This window comes from Balaenoptera ricei, chromosome 21 (assembly GCF_028023285.1).
Source record: "Balaenoptera ricei isolate mBalRic1 chromosome 21, mBalRic1.hap2, whole genome shotgun sequence".
NCBI lineage: Eukaryota > Metazoa > Chordata > Mammalia > Artiodactyla > Balaenopteridae > Balaenoptera > Balaenoptera ricei.
Genome location: NC_082659.1, coordinates 6,256,601 through 6,280,740, shown reverse-complemented (window position 1 = coordinate 6,280,740; position 24,140 = coordinate 6,256,601). Strand labels below are relative to the sequence as shown.

Here is a 24,140-nt window from a genome sequence, read left to right as displayed (position 1 = left end):
TGGATGTACTTAAGGGCCCTGAGCTGGACATTTAAAAATGGCTACATTGGGCAACTTTATGTATGTCTTACCAGAACTTTCAAAAATAAGTAAATTTTCCAGAAGTATTCCACTGTCCATGGAATTCACACATATTGTACATGCGTTATAAAAATGAAGTTGATCCAATGGTATAGAAAGAGGTCCAAATGAAAAGTGGAAATCAAGCAAGCTGCAGACCTGTATTACAGTATGTTCCCTTTAAAATATATACGTATGCATAGAGGCCTGGTGGAGAGATACCTCCGTGTGTATAGAGGACAATGTCATGGACTGAGAGAAACCAAATTGTTAGCCATCCTTCCTTCTAAGCGAGGTAGAATTCCAGGCCACTTTCATTTTCTGTTGATACACGTCAGTGTTGTTTTAGCTTTTTGCCACCTGTGTATTGTTTTTGTAAATAAAACCAACATCGGGGATGACCTCCAAGAAAACACTCCCGGCACAGTCAGCTTCTGCCTGGGGTCTGAGGTCAGTCAGGACGGCTGTGCTACACCGATGCTCTGGGTTCGATCCAGAACCTACTACCCATGAGCTGTTTCTTATTCTCTGCCCGTCCAGGTGTGTCGTCCAGGCAAGTGGGGATAACAATGCTTCATAATGTGAGAAAGAATAGAAACAGGAGCTGTAAGAACAGCACTTACTAAACCCTCCCGCCTGTCAATTACTTTCTAGGCACAAACGTATTAAAGCCACACAACCCTCTGGTCTTGGGTCTACTTATCTCTCCTGCGGAGCAGAAGGGCAGCTAAATGCCACGTCTGGTTGGGCCGGCCTCTAGGTGGAGGTACAGAACTGAAATCCAGTCCGTCTGACTCGGGGGGCTGATCCGGCTCCCCTCGGGACCCCTCGTGGTTTGCTGCAGGCACAAGGCTGGGAGGCCCCGCGGCGAACCTGGCCTGGGGAGGGGCTCCGTCAGGCTCTGCCCATTAGGCTAGCCAGCTCTAGCATCCACAGCTGAGACCGACTCCAGAAGGGTCCCCAAGTTGGGCCTGAAACCAGCTCAGCCCCACGGAGTCTGGTTTGATCTTCAGCAGGTAGGGCCCAAGGCAGGTGCCGCCATCATCCCCCGTCCCACCGCCCCCGACCAGGTCTCATGCTCCGAAGGTGTGATCAACACCTGGCACAAACAGCTCCTGCCTCTGGGAAGCGGCCAGCCATGCGGCCTGCGACGAGACGTGTCCTAGAGACCAGCCAGCCAAGGACGCGACCCCGCCAGCTATAATCAAGGTCAGGTGCCAGCTAGAGAACAGGGGGAAGTGCTGCAAATTCTGGGCCACATGCAGCCTCAAAACAAAACGTGACAACCATCAGTAGAGTAATCAGAATGAAAATGTACAGCGGGAATACAGGTAGGATTTCTTCCCCACCTGTCCCTCCAAACCCCCTTCCCTTTCCCAGAAGCAAATACTGGTAACATTTGGTGATTTTCTTTTTAGGCTCTGGACTTCTCCCCTGCATTTACATATGTGAATGTGCACACACACACACACACACACACACACACACACATAGATTTTCTTTTTCTTTTACCCCACACAAATGTGCTTAAATCTCAAGTTTCTCCCTGAAAAGAACCTGACACGTGCCTTTTACGGTAAAGTGTGTTGATGATCGCCTTGCCCCAGAAGCAGTAAGGAATGCAGGCCCTTCAGAGGTGGCCCCAGACTGTAAACAGAGATCTTGAGTCTGTTTTCAGACACAGTAGAACAATATGAAAATAGCTATCATGGACCCACAAAAAGAGGCAACCGAGGCAAGCTCAAAATTGTCAAAAAGATGAGCTTATTCGGGAATAGCAGAGGAATTGCAATTCAGGACACGTGAACTGTAGCAAGCCATAAGCGAGTCGGTTAAAGCTGTGGAGCAGGCTGTATTTATGGGCAGGAAATGTCAACAGGGGAGAGTCCAGTTAGCGTCTATTAAAATAAAAACAATTTTAAAAAAAGGGACCAGTCCTGAAAGTCCCCTGAGCAGACAAAACCAGTCCAGGCAGGCAAACAAAGCTCAATTCAGCCCAACCCAGGTCATTTCTTTTTCAGACCTCCAGAAACCATAAGCAAACTTTCCAAGGCTGATATGAGGCAGCCCTTGACCAAGTCCCTGCTCCAATATTGTCACTTTCCTGTAAACGGGGCATTTACGGGAGCTCTGTTTCTCAGTCCTTAAGTTTTCTTTTTCTGAGGGCACATGCATGAGCTTTCCCATTTTATATCCTCTGGTTCCATTTTAGATTGAAATCCTTTCACGCTATTAGGATTCAAACAAATGCGGGCTGTGACCTTTAGAAAGGGAACATCGGGGCTTCCCTGGTGGCGCAGTGGTTGAGAATCTGCCTGCCAATGCAGGGGACACGGGTTCGAGCCCTGGTCTGGGAAGATCCCACATGCCACGGAGCAACTAGGCCCGTGAGCCACAATTACTGAGCCTGCGCGTCTGGAGCCTGTGCTCCTCAACAAGAGAGGCCGCGATAGTGAGAGGCCCACGCACCGCGATGAAGAGTGGCCCCCACTTGCCACAACTAGAGAAAGCCCTCGCACAGAAACGAAGACCCAACACAGCCATAAATAAATAAACAAATAAATTTTAAAAAATAAATAAATAAAGGGAACCTTATCCAGGTGCCTGGAGGTTGGGGTGCTGCCGGGAGTGAGGTCCTAGGAAACGAAGGGTTAACCAAAGTGCGGACACTTGTATCAGTCAGCTATGGTGCTGTAACAAAACACACAGGCTGGGTGCTTGAACAACGGAAGCTTATGTCTCACAGTTCTGGAGGCTGCCTTCTCCCCGTGTGCTCACGTGGCAGAGAGAGAGAGATGGTGCTCTTCCCTTCTTGTAAGACCACCCGTCCTACGGGATCAGGCCTTGTGACTTCATTTAACCTTAATTTCCCCCTTAAAGGCCCTGTCTCCAAATACAGGGCCTCAGCACAGGAATTTGGGGGGACACCTTTCAGTCCATAGCAGCACTCGTTTCATTCGTTTCCTCCAGCGAGTGGTTATCTATGCCGGACACCAGAGCCTGGGGGGTGGAGATGATGGGGGTCCCCACTCAGCCCCTCCCTCAAACCTCACAGCAAGCATGCAGAGGACATGACAGTCACCGTGACAGGGAAGGAAGGTGCGACGGGGCAGCTCAGAAGTACCAGCCGCTTTTAGGACAAGGGGCGGAGGTCAGGGAGGGCTCCTCAGAGGAGATGGCAGGGGACGAGCGCATGGCTCACCCGCAGGAGCCACCAGCCGCCCCCCAAGAGCAAAGCACGTTCTTCACTCCTGCCGTGCTCAGGAGTTGTTGTTATGTTGTTATGTCATAAATATTGTTGAAATGCAACCAAGTGTAACTCCGATAAGGAGAGATCCAAGTTAAACATTCACACAGGGCATGTGGACTGGCCTGGCTCCTGTGAGCCGTCGGAATGTAGCTGACGCTACAGAATGTAGCAACGCAAGGTCACTGCCAATCCCTCCACCGATCTGTGTAAACACCACAAGCGCCAGATGCTCCGACCTGAGGGGCGCTGTCTCCATCTCCCTACTTCACAAATGGGGCAACTCGAGCCAAGAGGTTGTCCCGGCGTGCGGGTGCCAGGCCCAGCCGGCTCTGAACAGCGAACAGCAGGGAGGGAAACGAGCAGGGCCGGGCCTCCCCAGGAACCGTAATCTCGAACGTGGAAGCCTGGGGCTTCCTGATGCTGATGGGAAAAGGGAGACCGAAGGTTAGAGGCTCGCGTGCAAACACAGACTCTGTGCTGCACACCCCCCCCCCCCCGGCCCTTTAACCCAGCCTCCTGCACCCCCATTCGACCACACGCCCCGCCCCAGCACACCCCCAAATACACAGCCAGGGGCCCAGGTTTCCGCCTTATTCCGCGGCTGAGACGTCTCATCCCCTTCAAGTACACGGAACGTTCACTTTTCTTGTTGCTCCTTTGCAGCTTGGGCGGAGCGCCGGCGCTGGGCGGCCCCTCCCCTGACCTCAGGCTCCCGGGAGCAGCGTCCCCTCGTCCCCTCGTCACATGCACTTTGGACCCGGCCGCCGGAGCTTCCGGCCGCTGGCGGACGCGGGGACGCAGCCACGCAGACCTGCCACCCGGACACGCCGTCCTAACCGCATAGAAGGACTGCGGAAAATAACCTAAAGCAAATGTTACGACAGGACCGAGAGTGAAAGAGTGGAGATGAAGTCCTCAGGTGCCAGCAGTAAAGGAGAAACCCAGAGCCGCAGTGGAAACAGAGAAGCATGCGCTTTTTCGCATGAGAAGTTTTCTGCATCTGAGAAGAGATTGCCCCTCCCTCCTCTAAAGATGTTCCCTCCCCTGACTGCTACCCCCTCGCCCATGGTTTTCTTCCCTCCTTCCTCGAAAGTCAGTGTTCTCTGGGATTTTTTAAAAACTTTATTTTCCTAGGGATTTCATTCACTACCAGGGCTTCAACCGACCCACAGAAGCTGATTAAGTTGGGAAGCCAGGTGTACCTTCTGACTCTGTCCGCAGAGAGCCAAGCCCATAGGTGTGATGCCAGAAAGACCCCCATGCGGATACCCGCGCATCTCGTAGCAGCAGACCCTTCTGGGGCTCCTGTTCCCCCAGACTCCACGCAAATCACTGCCTTCCAAAAGCCAGCCCCTGCCTCTCGGCCCCAGGCAGCTCGCCCCTTATCCTCCTGAATGTTGGGGTCACGATGCCTAGGAAGTAGCGTCCCGCTAAGAGCAGTTTTAACCACTGAGTAAGAGGCATTGGGGGTTTGCAAGAGTCCCCGTGGAATTCAGCTCCTGCAGTCAATGGTGGCCTTAATAACACACTTCTATCTGCTTCCCCTTCTTCACACCATCTCTCCACTCACCTTATTCTTTACGTCTCCCAATTCTCCACGTTCACGCAAACTCGTGGCTCACACTCTTCTTCTAGGGAAACCCAATGTGAGACACTCTTTCCGTGCAAACGTACATGCAACTCACCATCGTTTCTCCGAATCACTTCCTCTTCCTGTTTATCCTGCCTCGGTCCGTGACATCACCTTTTACCTACACCGAGCCAGAAGTCTCGCTCATTCTGTCTCCTTCCGTGTCTGGTGGACTTTTGCTTCTTAACGTCCCTTGAATCCATGTGTCCTTTCAGCTCCCCTTCACGACCTTAGCTAAGACCCTCCACCAGCCCTTCCCTTGTCTTGCCGAGTCCAATCTTGCCCCTCTCCATCCACTTCCACACTTCCCTGAGACGGTTTCTAAACCAGCAACTGGTTCATGTGTTTCCTCTGATTCAGATCTTCCACGGCCTCCCTACTGCTTAAGGAGAAAACCAAAACTGTTCAAATGACACTAAAAGCTTAAACTCACATACACCCCCTCAGATACTGGCCTTGGCCCGTGGTCCCCACATGCCACCCATCAGAGCACCTATCAAGCGTCATGGCAACCGTCTGTCCCCTCGTCTGTCTCCCCAACGAGACTTTTGCAGGAAACCACTAGAAAGCTTGTTCCTCACTGCACCCCAAGCCCCTAAAGATCGCCTGGTACGTAATGGGAACCGAATACATACACTTGAATCAGTGAATGAAAGAATGAATGAGTTTGAATGCGATGAACTCTTGCATTTCTTTTGTCCACGCGACTTCTTCACCCCTTTGAGTGTTTGGGGAATTCTTCAGTGTCGGAGCTTAGCGGGAGGCTGAAACGACCCTCCGAAGATGCTGAATATGCCACATTCTTGCTTTCCCAGGCTCTCTTGCGGCTGGTCCTGTGACCAAGGTGCTGCCAACCAGACCCGGCAAGTGGGACTCAGACCCAGGCAGGTGGCACAGTGGGATCAAAGGTGGGGCTCAAGGTGAGAAGGGCGGGGAAGAGGAGACCTGCTCCTCTGCTTCCTTCTCTGTCTCTGTACGTGTCCTTCTTCTCTATTTCTTTATTTCTCTCATTTTATTTCTCTGCCTCTGTCTTTGTTATCTCTTGTTATTTCTCTCTCTTTTTATTTCCCTCTAATTTTCTCTATTTCTCTCTGCCTTGATCTCTCTTTTTCTCTTTCCTTTTCTTTCTTTCTCTGTCTCTCTCTGTTTCTCTCCCACCAGCCTCCCTCGCTCCCTCTGTCTCTGTCTCTCATTGGTAGGGGTGCAGTGGAAGTGTCTGCAAGGCACGTGGCGTTGTGGTACAGACGGCGCTCTGCTCGCGGCAGCGGCAGCCGCAAAGTCAAGCTCCTGTGTCTCACGCGCAGTGGCCACAGCACAGGGCCCTCCTCGGACCAGTCCCTTGGAGGAGGTTGGACACTGTTTCCAGAAGCAGAGCTTATAAGCCAGGTTCTTCAGGCACCCAGTGATGCTGTGAGCTACCCCATATCCTCTTCACAAACTCCTGTCTTGCTCAGTCAGCCAGAGCTGCTTCTCGTGCCTGCAAATAAGAACCCTGACAGAGACATTAGGAAAGTTGCCGACAGAATTACAATGAAAATTAACGATAAATAAAATATTTTTTAAATCTTTAGAAATGAGGAGAACTTGAGAGCTGCTTAGAGAGTAGCTAACACAACATCCCAGTTTGACAGTTGAAAGAATAAGTTTCAATCCAGGCAGCTCAGCGAGACTCAGCCCAGTCTGGACCCCAGGCCTCCTGACTCCAAGGGCCCACATTAGGGATTCACCTTCTGGGAAGCCACAGTTGAAAGCTTCCTGGAAACACATTTCTTGGGAAAAAGAAAGGCTGGATATGAAAAGATGCTCCATTTCATACGTCATCAGGGAAATGCAGATTAGAACAGTGAGATACCACTACACATCTTTTTGAATGGCCAAGGTACAGACCACTGACAGCACCAAATGCCAGTGAGGATGTGGAGCAACGGGAACGCTCGTTCACTGCTGGTGAGAACGCACAATGGTCCAGCCACTCGGAGAGACAGACAGTTTCTTACAAAACTAAACATACTCCTACCATATGATCTAGCCATCGCACTCCTTGGTGTTTATCCAAAGGAACTGAAAACTTATGCCCAGACGAAAACTTGCACACAAATGTTTATAGCAGCTGTATTCATAACTGCCCAAACTTGGAAGCCACCAAGATGTCCCTAAGTAGGTGACTTGATAAATAAACTATATTACATCTACAATGGAATATTAAAAGAAATGAGTTATCAAGCCATGAAAAGACCTTGAGGAAACTTAAATATATATATATTTTAACTTTATTTATTTATTTATTTTTGGCTGTGTTGGGTCTTCGTTTCTGTACGAGGGCTTTCTCTAGTTGCGGCAAGCGGGGACCACTCTTCATCGCGGTGCACGGGCCTCTCACTATCGCGGCCTCTCTTGTTGCGGAGCACAGGCTCCAGACGCGCAGGCTCAGTAGTTGTGGCTCACGGGCCTAGTTGCTCCGTGGCATGTGGGATCTTCCCAGACCAGGGCTCGAACCTGTGTCCCCTGCATTGGCAGGCAGACTCTCAACCACTGCACCACCAGGGAAGCCCTAAATGTATATTTTTATGTGAAGGAAGCCAATCTGAAAAGGCTACATACTGTGTGATTCCAACTATATGATGTTCTGGAAAAGGCAAAACAGTAGAGACAGTAAAAGGACCAGTGGTTGTCAGCAGTTGAGCACAGAGGGGAGGAATGAACAGACAGCACAGAGGACTTTTAGGCCAGCGGAGCTATTCTGTACGATGCTATACTGATGGCCACATGCCACTATGCATCTGTCCAAACCCATAGGATGTATAACACCAAGAGTGAGCCCGAATGTCAACTCCAGACTTTGGGTGACAATGACGTGTCAGTGGAGGTTCACTGCTGTAACGCATGTACCGTCTGGTGAGGGCTGTAGATAGCGGGGGAGTCTGTGTGTGGATGGGGTGGGGGGTGTATGGGACCTCTCTGTACCTTCCCCTCAATTTTGCTGTGCACTTAAAACTGCTCTAAAAAAATTGTCTTGATAAAAAAAAAAAAATTTCAGTGATAAAAGAGGCCCATAGATTAAAAAGGATTTCAGAGATATCTTAATTTGAAAAAAAAACAGAAGCTCAAACGGCTAGTATTAGTCACCCTTGGGCCTGATGAAAATTCCATCGCTAAAGGTTAAAAGGACGGGCTCGGCTTTTATAAGGGAAGAGGGTGAGGTCTGGGGTCTCGTCAGCTAAAGGGCCCGACACCGGATGGCAGCCGGCAGCCAGCAGTCTCAGTGCCTCCCCGGGGCCGCCTCTCGGGGCTCCCTGGGCCATCCCGGCGAGAGGGGTTCTAGCAGGAGCTCCTGCTCTGGGAACGCCAGCTGGACCGCCCAGCTGAGACTCCAGACAGAACCGGAGGCCTGCCTCCACGCCTGCAGGCCGAGAGCTGGGTCCAGCTGCAGCCAGCCAGAGAGAAGTGTGTCCACGTGACTCCCGGCTGACTCAGGGCTTGCCGCGAAGGGTTATTTCTTAGAATTTCACTCTGGGGATTGCGACACCACCCTTCAGATCGGTCTGTGCGATTGTGCAATCCTCTAGCCCTATAAATACAGTGACACTGCAGCCGCTGGAAGCCTCTGACAGCTCCGCCTCCGAGGAGCCTCTGCCCTCCCCGGGGATCCGGGCCACCTGCCGCCACCATGAGGGTCCTCTACCTGCTACTGCTGACTCTCGGCCTCCTCTTTTCGCAGCTGGCCACAGGTGAGCTGGGGACCTGCTGCAGTGCCCGCCCCGGGGCTGGGACTCGGGGCTGAGTCTAAGGACAGCGGCGCCTGTGTCCCCAGGACGGAGCAGCAGGAAGGCATCCCCGAGGCTGAGCGGCCTGCTGGGGGCAGAGGGCCGTGGGCAGAAGCCTACCGAGCCTGCAGGGTCTGGGCCGCCCCGGCCGCTGGGAGCAAGCGCGCCTGCCTGGAGCATCCCCGGGCTGATTCTCCCGGGCGCCTGAGGGCAGCCGAGCTGCAGGAGGGCCAGACTCCCATCTGTCCCTTAGGGCTCCCTTCCCTCTGCCCTTGGCAGGGATGTGAGGCCAGCGCCGGGCAGCTCCCAGCACCTCCCAGCCCTGTCTTTGGCTCGGGCATCCTGAAAGTATCCTACGGGGAAGGGGATCACCTACCCCGTCTGCAGAATGGCTCCTCACACTGAGAGGTCAGGGTCCCAGCCAGCCGAGAGGTGCAGCCTGCCACCCCATCTCTCTCCAGCTTCCGGGGTGGGCTCTCCCAGGTGCCCTGCTGCAAGCAGATGCCTCCCGCCCCGCCCACAAGACCAGCTCAGCTGGAATCCTTGACTCACCTGCACGCAGGCAGTCAGAGATCCACCTTCCTTGAGAAATCCGTTCACATCCTCCAGGGTGGGCCATTCCCCAGTGCAGAGCAGGGGAGCTCTGTGTCGGGCCCACTCCCCTGGGTCAAGGCAGCAGTGCCCCTGACGTTAAGAGAAGGTGAGACTCTTCTGGCAGAATCGGAGATACGTTTTATCCCAGCCCCGTCGCTCACTCACTGAGTGATCTTGAGCAAGTCACACATTCTGGGTTTTAGTTTCCGCACCTGCAAATTGAGCGCGCTGTGGCAGGTGGCTCTAAAGGTGTTAGAGCTCTGGAATTCTCTGGAAGACCCACTTGTGCTTTTCTCCAGGCCATCACCATAGTGTGCAGACGTGCCTAATTTGCTCCTGGGGTGCCTCAGTGTTCCCCTCGGACAACTGGGTTCAGAAATATTCCAATGCAGAGTTTTAAGGTTTCCAGGTGGAACGCATAAGAGAGGTGGAGAGATTAATTTAGTGAGCTGCAACCTTGTTTTCTCAAAAGAACAGACAATACCAGTGCATGCCACGCTGTCAGAGTCTCTGCTGTTTTATCACACTCATCTCATCGCATGTGTGTCCGTACTGAGCAGCTGTGCAAAATCTCCTACTGCAGCTCAGATCACACTCAAAATGTTTGAAAGTCACTCTGTTAACGTGAAGAGTTCTTTTCAGTCTATGACGTCAAAATACGATTATGAGCATCTCATCCAAAGTATAGAAAATGAAAGTGTTTCCAAGGGTATGCGGGAGCGGCTAAACTTACTAATCGCTCATTACAGAGCTATCAGCTAACACTGTGGAGCACTTAGCGCATGCAGGATTAGCTAAAGACACTGTCCTCTGACGACAGGCAGGCCCTGTCTGGACAGAACATCAGCGAATGGATTCTCAGGATGGGGACCGGGACCCTCAGGACCAGTTGCTGACACCGGCTTACCTTCTAGAAGGGCAAGAGAAGCGCCCACCCTCCACCTCCCAGCTGCAGGTGGGAGGCCTCAAGCAGCTGAGGTCCTTGCAGGGCAAGCACCACCTCTGTGGTGCCTCTGCTGTCCCAAGACGTTTGCATCTTAAAAGAGGGCCACAGGCAAGGGCAAACTCGGCACAAGTGTCTTCTGGGGGATGTCGTGCTGTCTGGGTGTGTTATCCGGATGGGGAGGGGGAACCCCAGGTGTCTTCTGGGGGATGTCGTGCTGTCTGGGTATTGTTATCCGGATGGGGAGGGGGAGCCCCAGGTGTCTTCTGGGGGATGTCGTGCTGTCTGGGTGTTGTTATCCGGATGGGGAGGGGGAGCCCCAGGTGTCTTCTGGGGGATGTCGTGCTGTCTGGGTGTGTTATCCGGATGGGGAGGGGGAGCCCCAGGTGTCTTCTGGGGGATGTCGTGCTGTCTGGGTGTGTTATCCGGATGGGGAGGGGGAGCCCCAGGTGTCTTCTGGGGGATGTCGTGCTGTCTGGGTGTTGTTATCCGGATGGGGAGGGGGAGCCCCAGGTGTCTTCTGGGGGATGTCGTGCTGTCTGGGTGTGTTATCCGGATGGGGAGGGGGAGCCCCAGGTGTCTTCTGGGGGATGTCGTGCTGTCTGGGTGTGTTATCTGGATGGGGAGGGGGAGCCCCAGGTGTCTTCTGGGGGATGTCGTGCTGTCTGGATGTTGTTATCCGGATGGGGAGGGGGAGCCCCAGGTGTCTTCTGGGGGATGTCGTGCTGTCTGGGTGTTGTTATCCGGATGGGGAGGGGGAGCCCCAGGTGTCTTCTGGGGGATGTCGTGCTGTCTGGGTGTTGTTATCCGGATGGGGAGGGGGAGCCCTAGGTGTCTTCTGGGGGATATCGTGCTGTCTGGGTGTGTTATCCGGATGGGGAGGGGGAGCCCCAGGTGTCTTCTGGGGGATGTCGTGCTGTCTGGGTGTGTTATCCGGATGGGGAGGGGGAGCCCCAGGTGTCTTCTGGGGGATATCGTGCTGTCTGGGTGTGTTATCTGGATGGGGAGGGGGAGCCCCAGGTGTCTTCTGGGGGATATCGTGCTGTCTGGATGTTGTTATCCGGATGGGGAGGGGGAGCCCCAGGTGTCTTCTGGGGGATGTCGTGCTGTCTGGGTGTTGTTATCCGGATGGGGAGGGGGAGCCCCAGGTGTCTTCTGGGGGATGTCGTGCTGTCTGGGTGTTGTTATCTGGATGGGGAGGGGGAGCCCTAGGTGTCTTCTGGGGGATATCGTGCTGTCTGGGTGTTGTTATCCGGATGGGGAGGGGGAGCCCCAGGTGTCTTCTGGGGGATGTCGTGCTGTCTGGGTGTTGTTATCCGGTTGGGGAGGGGGAGCCCCAGGTGTATTCTGGGGGATATCGTGCTGTCTGGGTGTTGTTATCCGGTTGGGGAAGGGGAGCCCCAGGTGTCTTCTGGGGGATGTCGTGCTGTCTGGGTGTTGTTATCCGGTTGGGGAAGGGGAGCCCCAGGTGTCTTCTGGGGGATGTCGTGCTGTCTGGGTGTTGTTATCCGGTTGGGGAAGGGGAGCCCCAGGTGTATTCTGGGGGATATCGTGCTGTCTGGGTGTTGTTATCCGGTTGGGGAAGGGGAGCCCCAGGTGTCTTCTGGGGGATGTCGTGCTGTCTGGGTGTTGTTATCCGGATGGGGAGGGGGAGCCCCAGGTGTCTTCTGGGGGATGTCATGCTGTCTGGGTGTTGTTATCCGGGTGGGGAGGGGGAGCCCCAGGTGTCTTCTGGGGGATGTCGTGCTGTCTGGGTTTTGTTATCCGGATGGGGAGGGGGAGCCCCAGGTGTCTTCTGGGGGATGTCGTGCTGTCTGGGTGTTGTTATCCGGATGGGGAGGGGGAGCCCCAGGTGTCTTCTGGGGGATGTCGTGCTGTCTGGGTGTTGTTATCCGGATGGGGAGGGGGAGCCCCAGGTGTCTTCTGGGGGATGTCGTGCTGTCTGGGTGTTGTTATCCGGATGGGGAGGGGGAGCCCCAGGTGTCTTCTGGGGGATGTCGTGCTGTCTGGGTGTTGTTATCCGGATGGGGAGGGGGAGCCCCAGGTGTCTTCTGGGGGATGTCGTGCTGTCTGGGTGTGTTATCCGGATGGGGAGGGGGAGCCCCAGGTGTCTTCTGGGGGATGTCGTGCTGTCTGGGTGTGTTATCCGGATGGGGGGGGAGCCCCAAGTATCTTCTGCGTTGGAACACACAGGTGTCCCCAGCCTGTGTCCCCCGGGCACAGTGCAGGCAGCTCTCACCTCCTCTCTGCTTACCCTCAGGCACCGGTTGCGGTTCTGGTCATTGCGTCCTCACTGCTGTGCGGTGGCTGTTACAGCTGCTGCAGCTGCCCCTGCCGTACCCGCCCTGCCCGTGGGCCGCCCCAGTGGACGCACAGTTGTGGGGTTGCTGCAGGGAGGGAGCGGGGGCTGCTCACTCCTTTTCTGGAAGAGCCCTTAGACAGGGTCATTTCGCAGGTGGGGAAATCGAGGCCCACGTGACCCGGGGGAACCAGTGTTCTGTGGTCACTGCAGGAGATCCTAAGACTTGACGTTCTCTTTAGCAGTTTTCATCTCTGTCAGAAAAGAAAAAAAATGGGTTGCCCACTTTTATCTTATTCAAATGGTCTTTCTGTGAATGCAGAATGATGTCACAATGACAAGGCGACCCAGGTCCCTGCATCAGCTGGATGGGACCCCAGCTGAGGTGTTGAGAAATCAAGACAGGTTGACGTTGTTCCCTCACTGATTCAAGGATTGTTTGGTTAAGAGCTGCTGTGGGCAGGTGTTGCCCGGGAACAGGGGATGCCCCAGGAAAAACAGCCCTGGGTCTCATCTCTACACATTCCAGAAACAGAGCGGGACAAGAAAACCGATTACATAATTACTTAACTAATGGCTACCGTGTTGTGAAATGCTGTTAAGTGCAGGATGCTAGGAGAACACATGACAGTGAGAGCTGACCTGGTCTTGAGGAGCCAGGAAGGCTTTCTTGAGGAAGCTAAGTGACGGAAAATTGGAAGTCATTTTGGTGTTCCTGATATTTTCAAAAAAATATTTCTTTTAATTTCCTCCCAACATTTAAAAGTCAGGATATGCCACCAAAAATAAAAATCTGATTTTTATCTTCTCTTTTTTTTTTAATTTAAAAAAGTTTTAAAACTTTTATTTTATATTGGAATATAGTTGATTAACAATATTGTGTTAGTTTTAGGTGTACAGCAAGGTGATTCAGTTATACATATACATGTATCTATTCTTTTTCAAATTCTTTCCCCATTTAGGTTGTTACATAACATTGAGCAGAGTTCCCTGTACTACACAGTAGGTCCTTGTTGGTTGTCCAGTTTAAATACAGCAGTGTGTACATGTTATCTTCTCTTAAAAACACAAAAGATGTGGCAACATTCCTACCTGGCAACAGTGAGCTGCAACTAAACAGCGGCTGTGCCTCCAGACGGGACTCCCTCCCCAGGTCACTGCAGACCCCGCCGGTCCCTAATGCCTCGCCTCAGCCCGCTTCACAGATTTGTGTTACCCCCCTGGCTGCTGTGGGCAGCTGGATTTGCAGCCCTGAATTAACTAAACCAGTGAAAGGAGAGAAGTCAAGGACAAACCAGACGGAAAGGATAGCTGGTGTGAAAGCCTAGAGATGAAGAGAAATAAAAAACCCTGGATCTCGCTTTTAGCTTAGCCCTCCCAGTGCCCCCGTGGGGGACGAAGAATCATTATCCCCGTTTCCTGGGTAAATAACAGGAATGGAGTCACGTGGCTGGTCGCAGAGCAGGGACTCACAGGCCCTCAGCTGCAACACTGCAGGCCGCTCGAGGCACAGGGCGCGCCAGGCCGCAGAAAGGAGCCGGGACGGTGATGCGGGGGCAGATCCAGCGAGGCCTGAGGCAGCAGGAAACGCATCTGGGTGCGCGAGTGAGCCCCAGGGGGCTGTAAACCCGCGAGTGACAGAATCAGAAGCGGCTTCTTTAAGAGATCGGTTTGCTGGGCTTCCCTGGTAGCGCAGTGGTTAACAATCCGCCTGCCAATGCAGGGGACACAGGTTTGAGCCCTGGTCCGGGAAGATCCCACATGCCGCAAAGCAACTAAGCCCGTGCGCCACAACTACTGAGCCTGTGCTCTAGAGCCCACCCATGAGCCACAACTGCTGAGCCCGCGAGCCACAACTACTGAGCCTGCATGCCACAGCTACTGAGCCCGTGCGCCCAGAGCCCGTGCTCTGCAACGAGAGAAGCCACCACAATGAGAAGCCCACACACTGCAATGAAGAGCAGCCCCTGCTCACCGCAACTAGAGAAAGTCCGCGCACAGCAACGAAGACCCAACGCAACCAAAAATAAATAAATTAAAAAAAAAAAAAGAGACTGGTTTGCTGCCACGTGGAGGTCAATCAGAGGAGAGGAAAGCAGATACAAGGGGAGAGCGAGGACGTTCTTCCTGTAAACAGGGCCCGCAGCGGCGCTTTTGCCAGGGGGCTCAGCAAGTTAACCAAAATTAATGCCACTGATAGAGTCACGGCCCAATCCTCAGTCCCCTTCTTTCCTTTCCCTCCGGACACCGATACCACGTGCATTCCCAGGAGTCTGGGCCTCTGTTTCCTCACCTTTCAAGTGACGGATGAGGCAAAACAAGTCCCAGCCCAACGTCCTGTGACCCTGGCTCTCCACCTGGCCTCGCTCACACCTGAGCGTCTACTCTAAGCCTCACCCTGACCTGCTGGCCCGAATACCTTCCACCTCTCAGAACTCTGGCAGCAGCACCAGGAATGTGCCTGCTATGGCCTCGGGTCCCGTCCGGAAAAACACGCTCCCTGGTGCCTCAGACACAAGCCCCTGACTCCTACGACGAGGCAGACCTGACAGAGGCACCCGATTAGCAATGCGGGGGAAAGAGTCATCCTCAGAAACGCCGGTCACACGGCACCGGCTATGGCACTTCATAGTGCCACGAGCAACTCCGAAAACATCTCACTAAGTGTCCCCAGCATCTGCATCCGTCAGGCAGGGACGACTCTTATCCCCACGTTAGAGGTGGTTTTTGCAGGGAATCTCAGAGAGGCTGACTTTTCAAAGACTCAGCCCGCGAATACCAAGGACTCGAATTCAGCTCTGACTCGAACTCCTTTATTCTTTTCCCACACCTCCCAAAGACCTCTGGATATGTCACCAGCCAATCGATTCATCCTAAGGATAATCTAGATGGAAGTGACTTAAAGCTTTCATGAACTTAACAGGAGGCACTGCTGATTAGCGGTGGCCAGCAAGCGTTTCTAGGAACAGGGACGTTCATGGGTGACCCGTCTGTGGAAGAGGGCCCCTGAGTTTTCATTTGGTTTGCAGTTCTGTTCTTTGTTTTGCAGGAGTGGCTTGTATATATTTGACTTCTTCCCCAGAGAGCTTGAAAAGATCCACAGAGGTGAAGTCCGACCCTCTCTGGCCTCCACTGACCGCCTGAGCCACCGGCACCTCTCCTAAGTGGGCAAAGCGGCCTCTATCTTAACGTCCCCAGTGGGAGGGAACCCACTCACTCGCGGGCAGCCCTTCCCCTGGCACACTGCCAACCAGCCACCTCGTCCTGACTCGGGAAAGGGCCCAGCTGACTTGCCCAGGCCCACGTTCCGAGACGACCAGTCTCACGTCGCTTCCCACGGACAAGTCCCTTTGTGCATCCCCACAGGTGTGGGACTCCACGGCCAGCACTGGAAAATCGGGGTTGCGCTCTGGCTCCTGCAGATCTGTGTCTGCGTCTGCTCCCCTCACATCTCAGATCCGTGGGTCCCGTCAACCCTGCTCTGGCTCCTGACTTTCTCCACGCCTGTGCTTTTCTGCTGTTTGTGCAGTGCGGTCCTCCAGGGCAGGGGGTAGGGGTCCCGGCAGGGTAGGAGCTCAGGCCTCTTCTCCAAAACCCTTGTCGTTTCGGCACTTCACTCCGTCTTTTAGTACAAGAAATTTATATTTTAGTCAAAAGCTCCCCCATTTTCCCTTCTGACGTTGTTCCAAAACTTCACTTGCACCTCCAACTGTATACTGTCAATCCAACTTCAGAGGAGAGGGCCGGGGGACAGGGTCCACTGCCCGTGGCCTGAGGACCACACTCCCCGTCTCAGAGCCCCCCCCCCCACCTCCTGTCTCTCTGAAAGAGAGATTCTTTAATTTCTTAAATATTTCTTTAAGAAATTTTATTTTCGTGGCTCATTTATGTAAAGTGCAAAGATCCCCCTATGTTTCCAGTGTATCTTCTTCTCTATAGCCTTTTTCACCTGCCCTTTTCCTTGAACCTCCACCATCTGACCCGCACAGGCTACATCCCACCTTGGCAGCACGGACAGCTGTCCATGCCCCTCAGGCAGATTTATTTCCTGATGACTCCGTAACAGCCAAGCCTCTCCTGTGTTCACGGCCATGAACTTTCTTCCTCTCATTTTCTTCTGGGACTGACCCATCGGTACTTATTTTCTAGTTAATTTCCTGCTACTTAATCACAATAGCCCTTCATTCAGCCAACACCTATTATTACAGTTGACTTAAAAAACAGTTGGTGGTGTAGTTGCACTTGGGTGGGATTATTAAGAGTCCAGCTATAATTGGCCTAATAACTGTGTAGTATTTGAGAGTCTCTCTTTTCGCCGCAAGCATAGAAGCTGGTACAACAAGCCTGCTTTCCTAACAGGCCCGCTCCCTTCACCCCTTCTCATCCTTCATTCTCACCTATAAGCGAGTTCCCTCTTTACCATGTTCCTCTGGTTCATGGCGCTCCAGAGGCCGCCACATCATGTGCTGGATTGTATTTCTCAGACCAGCTGAATAAGGACCAAGATAAGAATAAGCGCAAGTCTAGAGAAGTACTATCATTCATGGGAAAGGGGAGGAGAAGAGCGGGGCTGTGAGTTATCCAAGGGGCTCGCATGCCCGGGGAGTGGACGGAAACGGACCAAGGCAGTGATGGGAGAGGGTGTAGGAAGCTGCACATAGCACAGGAGGCCCACAGTGCTAGGAATACACAGAAGACCTTTTCAAAAGCAACTGTTATTTTTTAAATTTTTAGTTGTAAAATATAACATATATCCAGGAAAGTACATAAAACTTGAATGTATAATTTAATGAATTATTATAAAACAAGCACTCCTGTAACCACAATGTGAGTCAAGAACTAGAACTTGGCCAGCACCTAAGAGGCTCTCCTCCAGGCTTCTCAGTCACAAATCCCTCCTTCCCCCAAAAGCGATCATCACTTGACTTTTATGGTCATAACTTCCCATATTTCTTATAGTTTTACCATGTTATCATTCATGTTGAATAATATAGTTTGGTTTGTGCATACGTTTCAACTGACTACGTATCAAGAGGTGGTGGCATTGCTGGGTCGTAGCATATGCTTATACTACTGAATTTTTATGAATGCCAAACTGTTCTCCAAAAGCGTATATATCAATTTATACTCCTACAACCAATGAATGAAAGTACCTGTTCTTCCATATCCATGTCAACACTTGATAATGTCAATCATTTAAAAATTTTAGCCGTCTGGTGAGGGTACTGGCATAGCATTGGCGATTTAATTTGCATTTCCCTGATAAATAATAAGTTCAGTACTTTTGTGTATAATTACTGGCCACTTGGATATCTTTTGTGAAGTACCTATTTGTCTTCTGCCCATATTTTCTATCAGATATCTGTCTTTTCTTAATGATTTCTAGTAGTTCTTTATATATTCTGCATAGAAGCTCTTTGTTGGTTGTAAGCATTAGAAATATCTTCTCCTACCTTGTGCCTTAATTTTTCACTCTCTCAATGGAAACTTTCCTTAAGCAGAGGTTTTCCACGTTATTTTAATATGGTTAAATGTGTCATATCTTTTCCTTTAGGGTTAGTGCTTTTGTACCTTAAGAAATCTTTTTTTACTCCAAAAGCACGAAGAAAGTGTTCAGTGCTGTTTTCTGGGGGCTTACTGTTTTTCCTTTTACATTTAGGCTTATAACCATCTGGCAGTGGTTTTTAGTGTGCATGTATGGTCTGAGCTAAGGGTAAAGGGGTTTTTTTTCCACTATGAATATCCAATTGTCTCAGAACCAACCACTGAGAAGACCATTTTTCTCCACTGTTCTGCTGAGCCACTGTTTTTCTACTTCAACTCTCCATATATGCATGTATCTCTTTCTGCTGTCCTACTTATGTATTTGTCTGCCCTTGTATCCTCACCACACTAATTACAGTGGCTCTGTAATTAGTCTCAAAATCCAGTAAAGCAAATTCTCCCGCCTTCTTTTCTCTGAGTGTCTTGGCTATTCTTGGTCCTTGGAATTTCCATATATATTTTAGTATCAGCTCATCAAGTTTCACTGAAAGAATCTCTTGGGACTTTATGGTATTGGGTTAAATCTGCAGCTTAATTTGGGGAAAATTAACATTTTAAAAATAATTAATCCTCCAATGCTTAAACATAGTATTTCTACTTATTTAGGGCCTCTTTAAATTCAAAAAAATACTGTATTCTTTATAGATAGAGGTATTGCACATAATTTCTAAGATTTATAACTAGGCATATTTTATGCTCTTCTATATGGTGTTTTTATTTTATTTCCTTTTTTCTGTTGGTTGCTAATATACAAAAGTAAAATTCATTTTTTCTTTTTTCTTTTTTGTATGTTGATCTCAGCAAATTTGCTAAGTTTGCTTGTTCATTCCTTTTGGATTGCCTACATATAATCGTAATGTCTGCAAATAGAGACAATTTTATTTCTTCCTTTCCAACCCTTGTACCTTTTATTTTATTTTTTATCTTATCCCCCTGGCCAGTACTTCAAGTACAATGTGGAATGGTAATGACAACAGCAGTTATGCTGGTCTGATTGCCAATCTCATGGAATGTTTTCAATACTTGACCATGAAGTGTACTGTATGTTGTAGGCTTCTGTAGGTACTCTTTATCAGATTAGGGAAGTTTCCTCCAGTTTCTTATTTGCTAGGAGCTTTTTTTTTTTATCATGAATCAACGTTGATTTTTTTCCAATATCTTTCTGCATTTATTAAGATAATATAATCATTGGCTGATTAGATTATGGGAATATTTAATCTCCCTGGGCCTCAGTTTCCCTGTCTGTAAGTTAGGAAAAAGTGATACATTCCTTGGAGGATTAAATGCAACCATAAACGTGTTAGTTCCCCACCAAAGGAAAGATGACCAGCTTCAGAATCTTAGAAATGGATGAGATCACATAATCTAGTCTCCTCAATTTTAAACTTGAGAAGCTGGGGCTCAGAAAGTTTGAGTTCTTTGCTAAAAATCACACAAATTCATTCTAGAACAAGGAATGTAACCAAAGTACCCTGACATTAAATATGTTGCTATTTCTTCTGGGTCCTATAATGTACTAGATCCTCAAAGATAATGCCAGAAATGAGTTCCCACTGAGTGTGGTGACACCATAATTCACTAGCAGAGAGGTGGAGTGAGAACTGGTGGGGGTCATGGTACTACCTCTGGTCCTGGCTCTGCCTGTGGCCAACGGCATGCCCTGGGGGGCATCGCCAGACCTCAGCTTCTTCATCTAGGGAGAGAATCACAGAGAGGTTGAAGTAGTTGAGCTCTGAGGTCCATCTGGGCTCTAAAAAGCCACAGTTAGTTGTATTTGGGTCTCCTCTGTTTACCCAACAAAAGGAAGGGTAAATATAACATTAAATATACATATATTTAAATGTTGGTATAAATACACACACACACACACACACACACACACACACACACTCCAACAAGAAAAAGAAAGTGTAGACCTTCTGATCTCAAAGGGCTTTCACATTTATTAGCTTGATCCATCTTCCTAATAACGATCACTTGGAGGACGTACTGAAGGAGGGATTCAATCTTGCAGCAGGGGTTGGACTGAGTATCTTTCCAGCTCTGACATCTTCCAATGAAGAGCAAAAAAAGCTGGAACTGGAGATTTAGAGAGTCTAGTTGACTATGATCTTACTGGAGGTCGATATTGTGGTGAGGCTTTTATTATTTTTTTTTTTAATTATTTATTTATTTATTTATTTATGGCTGTGTTGGGTCTTCGTTTCTGTGCGAGGGCCTTCTCCAGTTGCGGCAAGTGGGGGCCACTCTTCATCGCAGTGCGTGGGCCTCTCACTATCGTGGCCTCTCTTGTTACGGAGCACAGGCTCCAGACGCGCAGGCTCAGCAATTGTGGCTCATGGGCCTAGTTGCTCCGCGGCATGTGGGATCCTCCCAGACCAGGGCTCGAACCTGTGTCCCCTGCATTGGCAGGCAGATTCTCAACCACTGCGCCACCAGGGAAGCCCCATGGTGAGGCTTTTAAAACCTGGAACAATCTTGAACAGCATCGGCAGGAATCAATACAATGTATAGAAAGAATACAGGCTGGAGATCAGGAGACTGTGTTTTGTGTGAGCAACTGAGTGGCCTTGGCCTAAGATGCTTCCCTGGGACAGTGGGACCAGCATGTCTCTCAATGCCCTTCCATCTCCATGGCAACACAGTCCAATGAGATGTTCTGTGATGATGGAAATATTCTACCGCTGCATGGTCCAATGCAGTAACCACTAGCCACATGTGGCCATCAAGCACTCGCAATGTGGGTGATGTAGTTTCGATTAATTAAAATGTAAATCACCACACGCAGCTGGTGGCCACCACATTGCACAGCACAGCTCTGTAGTGAACAAAACGAGATGAAGCCTCTTTTGCTCTTGGTAGATGGGACACATCTAAGGTATTTTGTGTTTATTCCGGGCCTCAAACTTAAGGAAGTCTATCCATGAACTGAACACATCCAGAGGAGAATGAACAGGGTTGTAAAGTGTCTGGAAACTAGACACTGAGAAAAATGAGAAAAAGAAGACTTTTAAGGCAGTAGAATGACTGAAAATGGGACAGCCTTCTGAGTGATTAGACTTGTCTGTATAAAGCAGGAAAACACCACTAGCTGGAAGTTACTGAGAGGACAATTTCCATCAGTAGGAACACCAAGTGTCCAGCAGGCAGAGATTAGAATACCTGTCTCCTAGGGTGACAATGGCCTGCTGCATTAATCACCTAGGTCTGCTCTAGTGTGGGCGGCTTAAAACAACAGACGCTTTTTTCTCATAGTTCTGGATGGTAGAAGTTCAAGATCAAGGTGTTGGTTTGGTTTCTCCTGACGCCTCTCTCCTCGGCTGACAGAGGGCCGCCTTCTGTCCTCACATGGCCTTTCCTTTTGTGCTCACACATCACTCGTGTCCCTTTGTGTGTCCAAATTTCCTCTTCTTATAAGGACACTATTGATTAGTGATCACCCATATACCTCGTTTAACCACAATCAGCTCTTTAAAGGCCCATCTCCAAATACAGTCACATTCTGAGGTCCTCGGGGGCTTGGGGCTTCAACTATGATTTGGGGGGGCGGGGACATTGGGGGGGGGGTTTCAGGCCATAACACCTGCCAACAGAGAGACACAAAACAATGGCTACATAGCCGCTTGCCAGGGGTATCAGAGGGCAGCTTTTTCTGTTGGATACAGAGGAAGATGAATCTAGAGGTCTTCAAATTATGAGATTCTGTGACGGGGAGGAAGACAAAATAAATTCCAACTGGGAAAATTATGAAAGCTTTATAGAGTAGCTATAATTTTTTTTAAAATTTTTTCTTCCCCTACACCTGTCTTACTTCTTAAGGGCTCAATCTTTTTTTTAAAAAATTAATTAATTAATTTATTTATTTTTGGCTGTGTTGGGTCTTCGTTTCTGTGCGAGGGCTTTCTCTAGTTGCGGCAAGCGGGGGCCACTCTTCATCGCGGTGTGTGGGCCTCTCACTATCGCGGCCTCTCTTGTTGCGGAGCACAGGCTCCAGACGCGCAGGCTCAGTAGTTGTGGCTCACGGGCCCAGTCGCTCTGCAGCATGTGGGATCTTCCCAGACCAGGGCTCGAACCCGTGTCCCCTGCACTGGCAGGCAGATTCTCAACCACTGCGCCACCAGGGAAGCCCTAGAGTAGCTATAATTTTAACCTGACATTAAAGGATCACAGATTGCAGCAGACATGGTGATGGGGAGGTGGCGGGGGTGGGCAGGGATTCAAGCTGGAGGGAATGATGTAACTAAACAGCATAGGAGTAAAAGGAAAGTTCAGGAATGCTCCTGGAATTAGAAAGATGCTTCTGCATTTCTGAAACAGAGGATGGCAACAGTACAAAGTGGTCGAATACCTATTTGGGGACTAATGTGAATTCCCTGTACACCAAAGCTCCCTGGGCAAGAGAAAGCCCACTCAGAACCCTGCTGTTCATCCCTGGCTTTTGTATGGCTACAGCTGGCATAGACCTCGGATGGAGGGGTCTCTTTAGATGCCTTATTTTATGAGCAGCCTCACAGATCAACTGAGTGCAAAGCTCTTGGAAGGGAAACCCCTGTGACATGCTTTGCAAAGGGTGGTCTGTTCTGCTTTCACCGAGTGTTCTGAAGTCCCTGTGGCTGCAAGCCCGGAGTCTGAAGTGCTCTCTTTCCCTTCTCATAGGTGTTAACCTGCTTACGGGTCTCGGCCAGAGGTCCGACCACTACAAATGTGTCAAGAAAGGGGGGACCTGCAACTTCTCCCCCTGCCCGCTCTTCAACAGGATTGAAGGCACCTGTTACAGTGGAAAAGCCAAGTGCTGCATCCGTTGACTCTGAGCTGGAGCATGGGCAGAGGGGACCCAGAAGCCAAGTGAAGTATTTGTAACTGTTGTTTGAATAAAAGAAGGTTTTTTTGAGGCATACGTCCTTCAGACCAAAATGAGTCTTGTGTCTCCTTTTAGAAGAGGTTCAGAAAGTATGAAGGTCAGAAGGGCAGACAGGCTGGGCCGCAAAGCCTGTCCAGGATGGGACTGGGGGATGCCGACCAGGTTATCAGCTGTTTCACTGCCACTTTGTTTCATCACCAGATCTACACATGAGGGATGCAGGGGGTCCACGTGAGACTAAGGACACCTGATGACGAGATGACACAGCTTCAGGCCTCCCTCTGTCCCAGCGGAAGTTCACCCCTGATTCAGCGGTCTCAGCTGCCTGCCCATCTGCAGAGGCCAGAACCGCTGCCCTTTCTCCTCCCTGGGCCGGGGGCAGTGGGTTGTGGGTTGGTTAACCTCAGCATCTGAGGACCTTCGCTAGGACCATAAAGCTATTCCTATTTCACTCTGTAGGCCTAATAGTAGGGTTCCCGGGTGACCATTCTTCACTCCAGCACAATCACGTGGTCTATATACATGTCACTTAGAAAAGCATCCTCTACGACCACTGCCCCTGCCTTTCATGTCTGCACCATTAGGCCTGTAGACACCCACTGATGGGGAAGAGGGGGTTGCCTTCCCTTTTTTCCAATAAATTTCTTACAACTCCTGACGATGCATGTGCTTCTGTCCTCTCCTTCATCAGGCAACAGCAATTCCACATTCCACTTCGATAAATTACAAGCACAAATAAAAATCAAACATTATAAAAACTTTGGGGGAATTCCCTGGTGGTCCAATGGTTAGGACTCCTGGCTTTCACTGCCCCGGGCCCAGGTTCAATCCCTGGTCAAGGAACTCTGATCCTGCAAGCCATGCGGCCCAGCCAAAAAAAAGAAAAAATTTTGCCCCCATCCCCCAGTGATGGATTTAGACGCCACACCCCTCTTTTGTGAGGGAAAGGCAGAGGAGATGCCATTATGCTGTGGACATTTACCGCTACTCGGGCGTTCTCTGTAACATGAACATGGCAAGTGTTCATTACAGTGCGTCCAGGCCTCCCCCTTCTCCTGAAAAGCTAAGAAATAATCTGTTGACTTAAAAAAAATATTCACAACCTAAAAGTTGAGAGCTATGTCTTATTTGGCGGGAAAGTTTAGGACTTCAAGCCCGGGAGGCAGCATCTGAAGTAACCCTGAGAGAAATTCTC

At 50.4% G+C, this 24,140-nt stretch overlaps 1 protein-coding gene and 1 long non-coding RNA gene across 3 annotated transcripts in view; one reads left to right on the top strand and one right to left on the bottom strand.

Moving 5' to 3' along the window:
- Positions 1–7,236: 7,236 nt before the first annotated feature.
- The window catches only part of LOC132356707 (uncharacterized), a 123,538-nt gene continuing 106,634 nt past the window's right edge, over positions 7,237–24,140 (bottom strand). The window contains exons 2-3 of the long non-coding RNA XR_009500019.1: positions 12,496–12,794; positions 7,237–9,914 (exon numbers count right to left, since the gene is read on the bottom strand). This is a non-coding gene — a long non-coding RNA (uncharacterized LOC132356707). The remainder of the gene's footprint in view (positions 9,915–12,495; positions 12,795–24,140) is intronic.
- On the top strand, positions 8,442–23,603 carry DEFB1 (defensin beta 1). 2 transcript variants are annotated; one of them, XM_059909796.1, is made up of 3 exons: positions 8,442–8,668; positions 22,741–22,929; positions 23,147–23,603. In XM_059909796.1, the coding sequence occupies exons 1-2, from the start codon at positions 8,608–8,610 to the stop codon at positions 22,887–22,889; spliced, it is 210 nt and encodes a 69-aa protein (XP_059765779.1). In that variant the 5' UTR covers positions 8,442–8,607; the 3' UTR covers positions 22,890–22,929; positions 23,147–23,603. The 2 variants fall into 2 exon arrangements, with proteins under 2 accessions (XP_059765779.1, XP_059765778.1); XM_059909795.1 differs by lacking the exon at positions 23,147–23,603 and having other exon boundaries at positions 8,443–8,668; positions 22,741–22,998.

Coding starts and splice junctions, on each gene's coding strand:
- DEFB1 (XM_059909796.1), top strand. CDS start 8,608: ATGAGGGTCCTCTACCTGCTACTGCTGACTCTCGGCCTCCTCTTTTCG. Junction 8,669..22,740: donor CTTTTCGCAGCTGGCCACAG/GTGAGCTGGGGA, acceptor CCCTTCTCATAG/GTGTTAACCTGCTTACGGGT.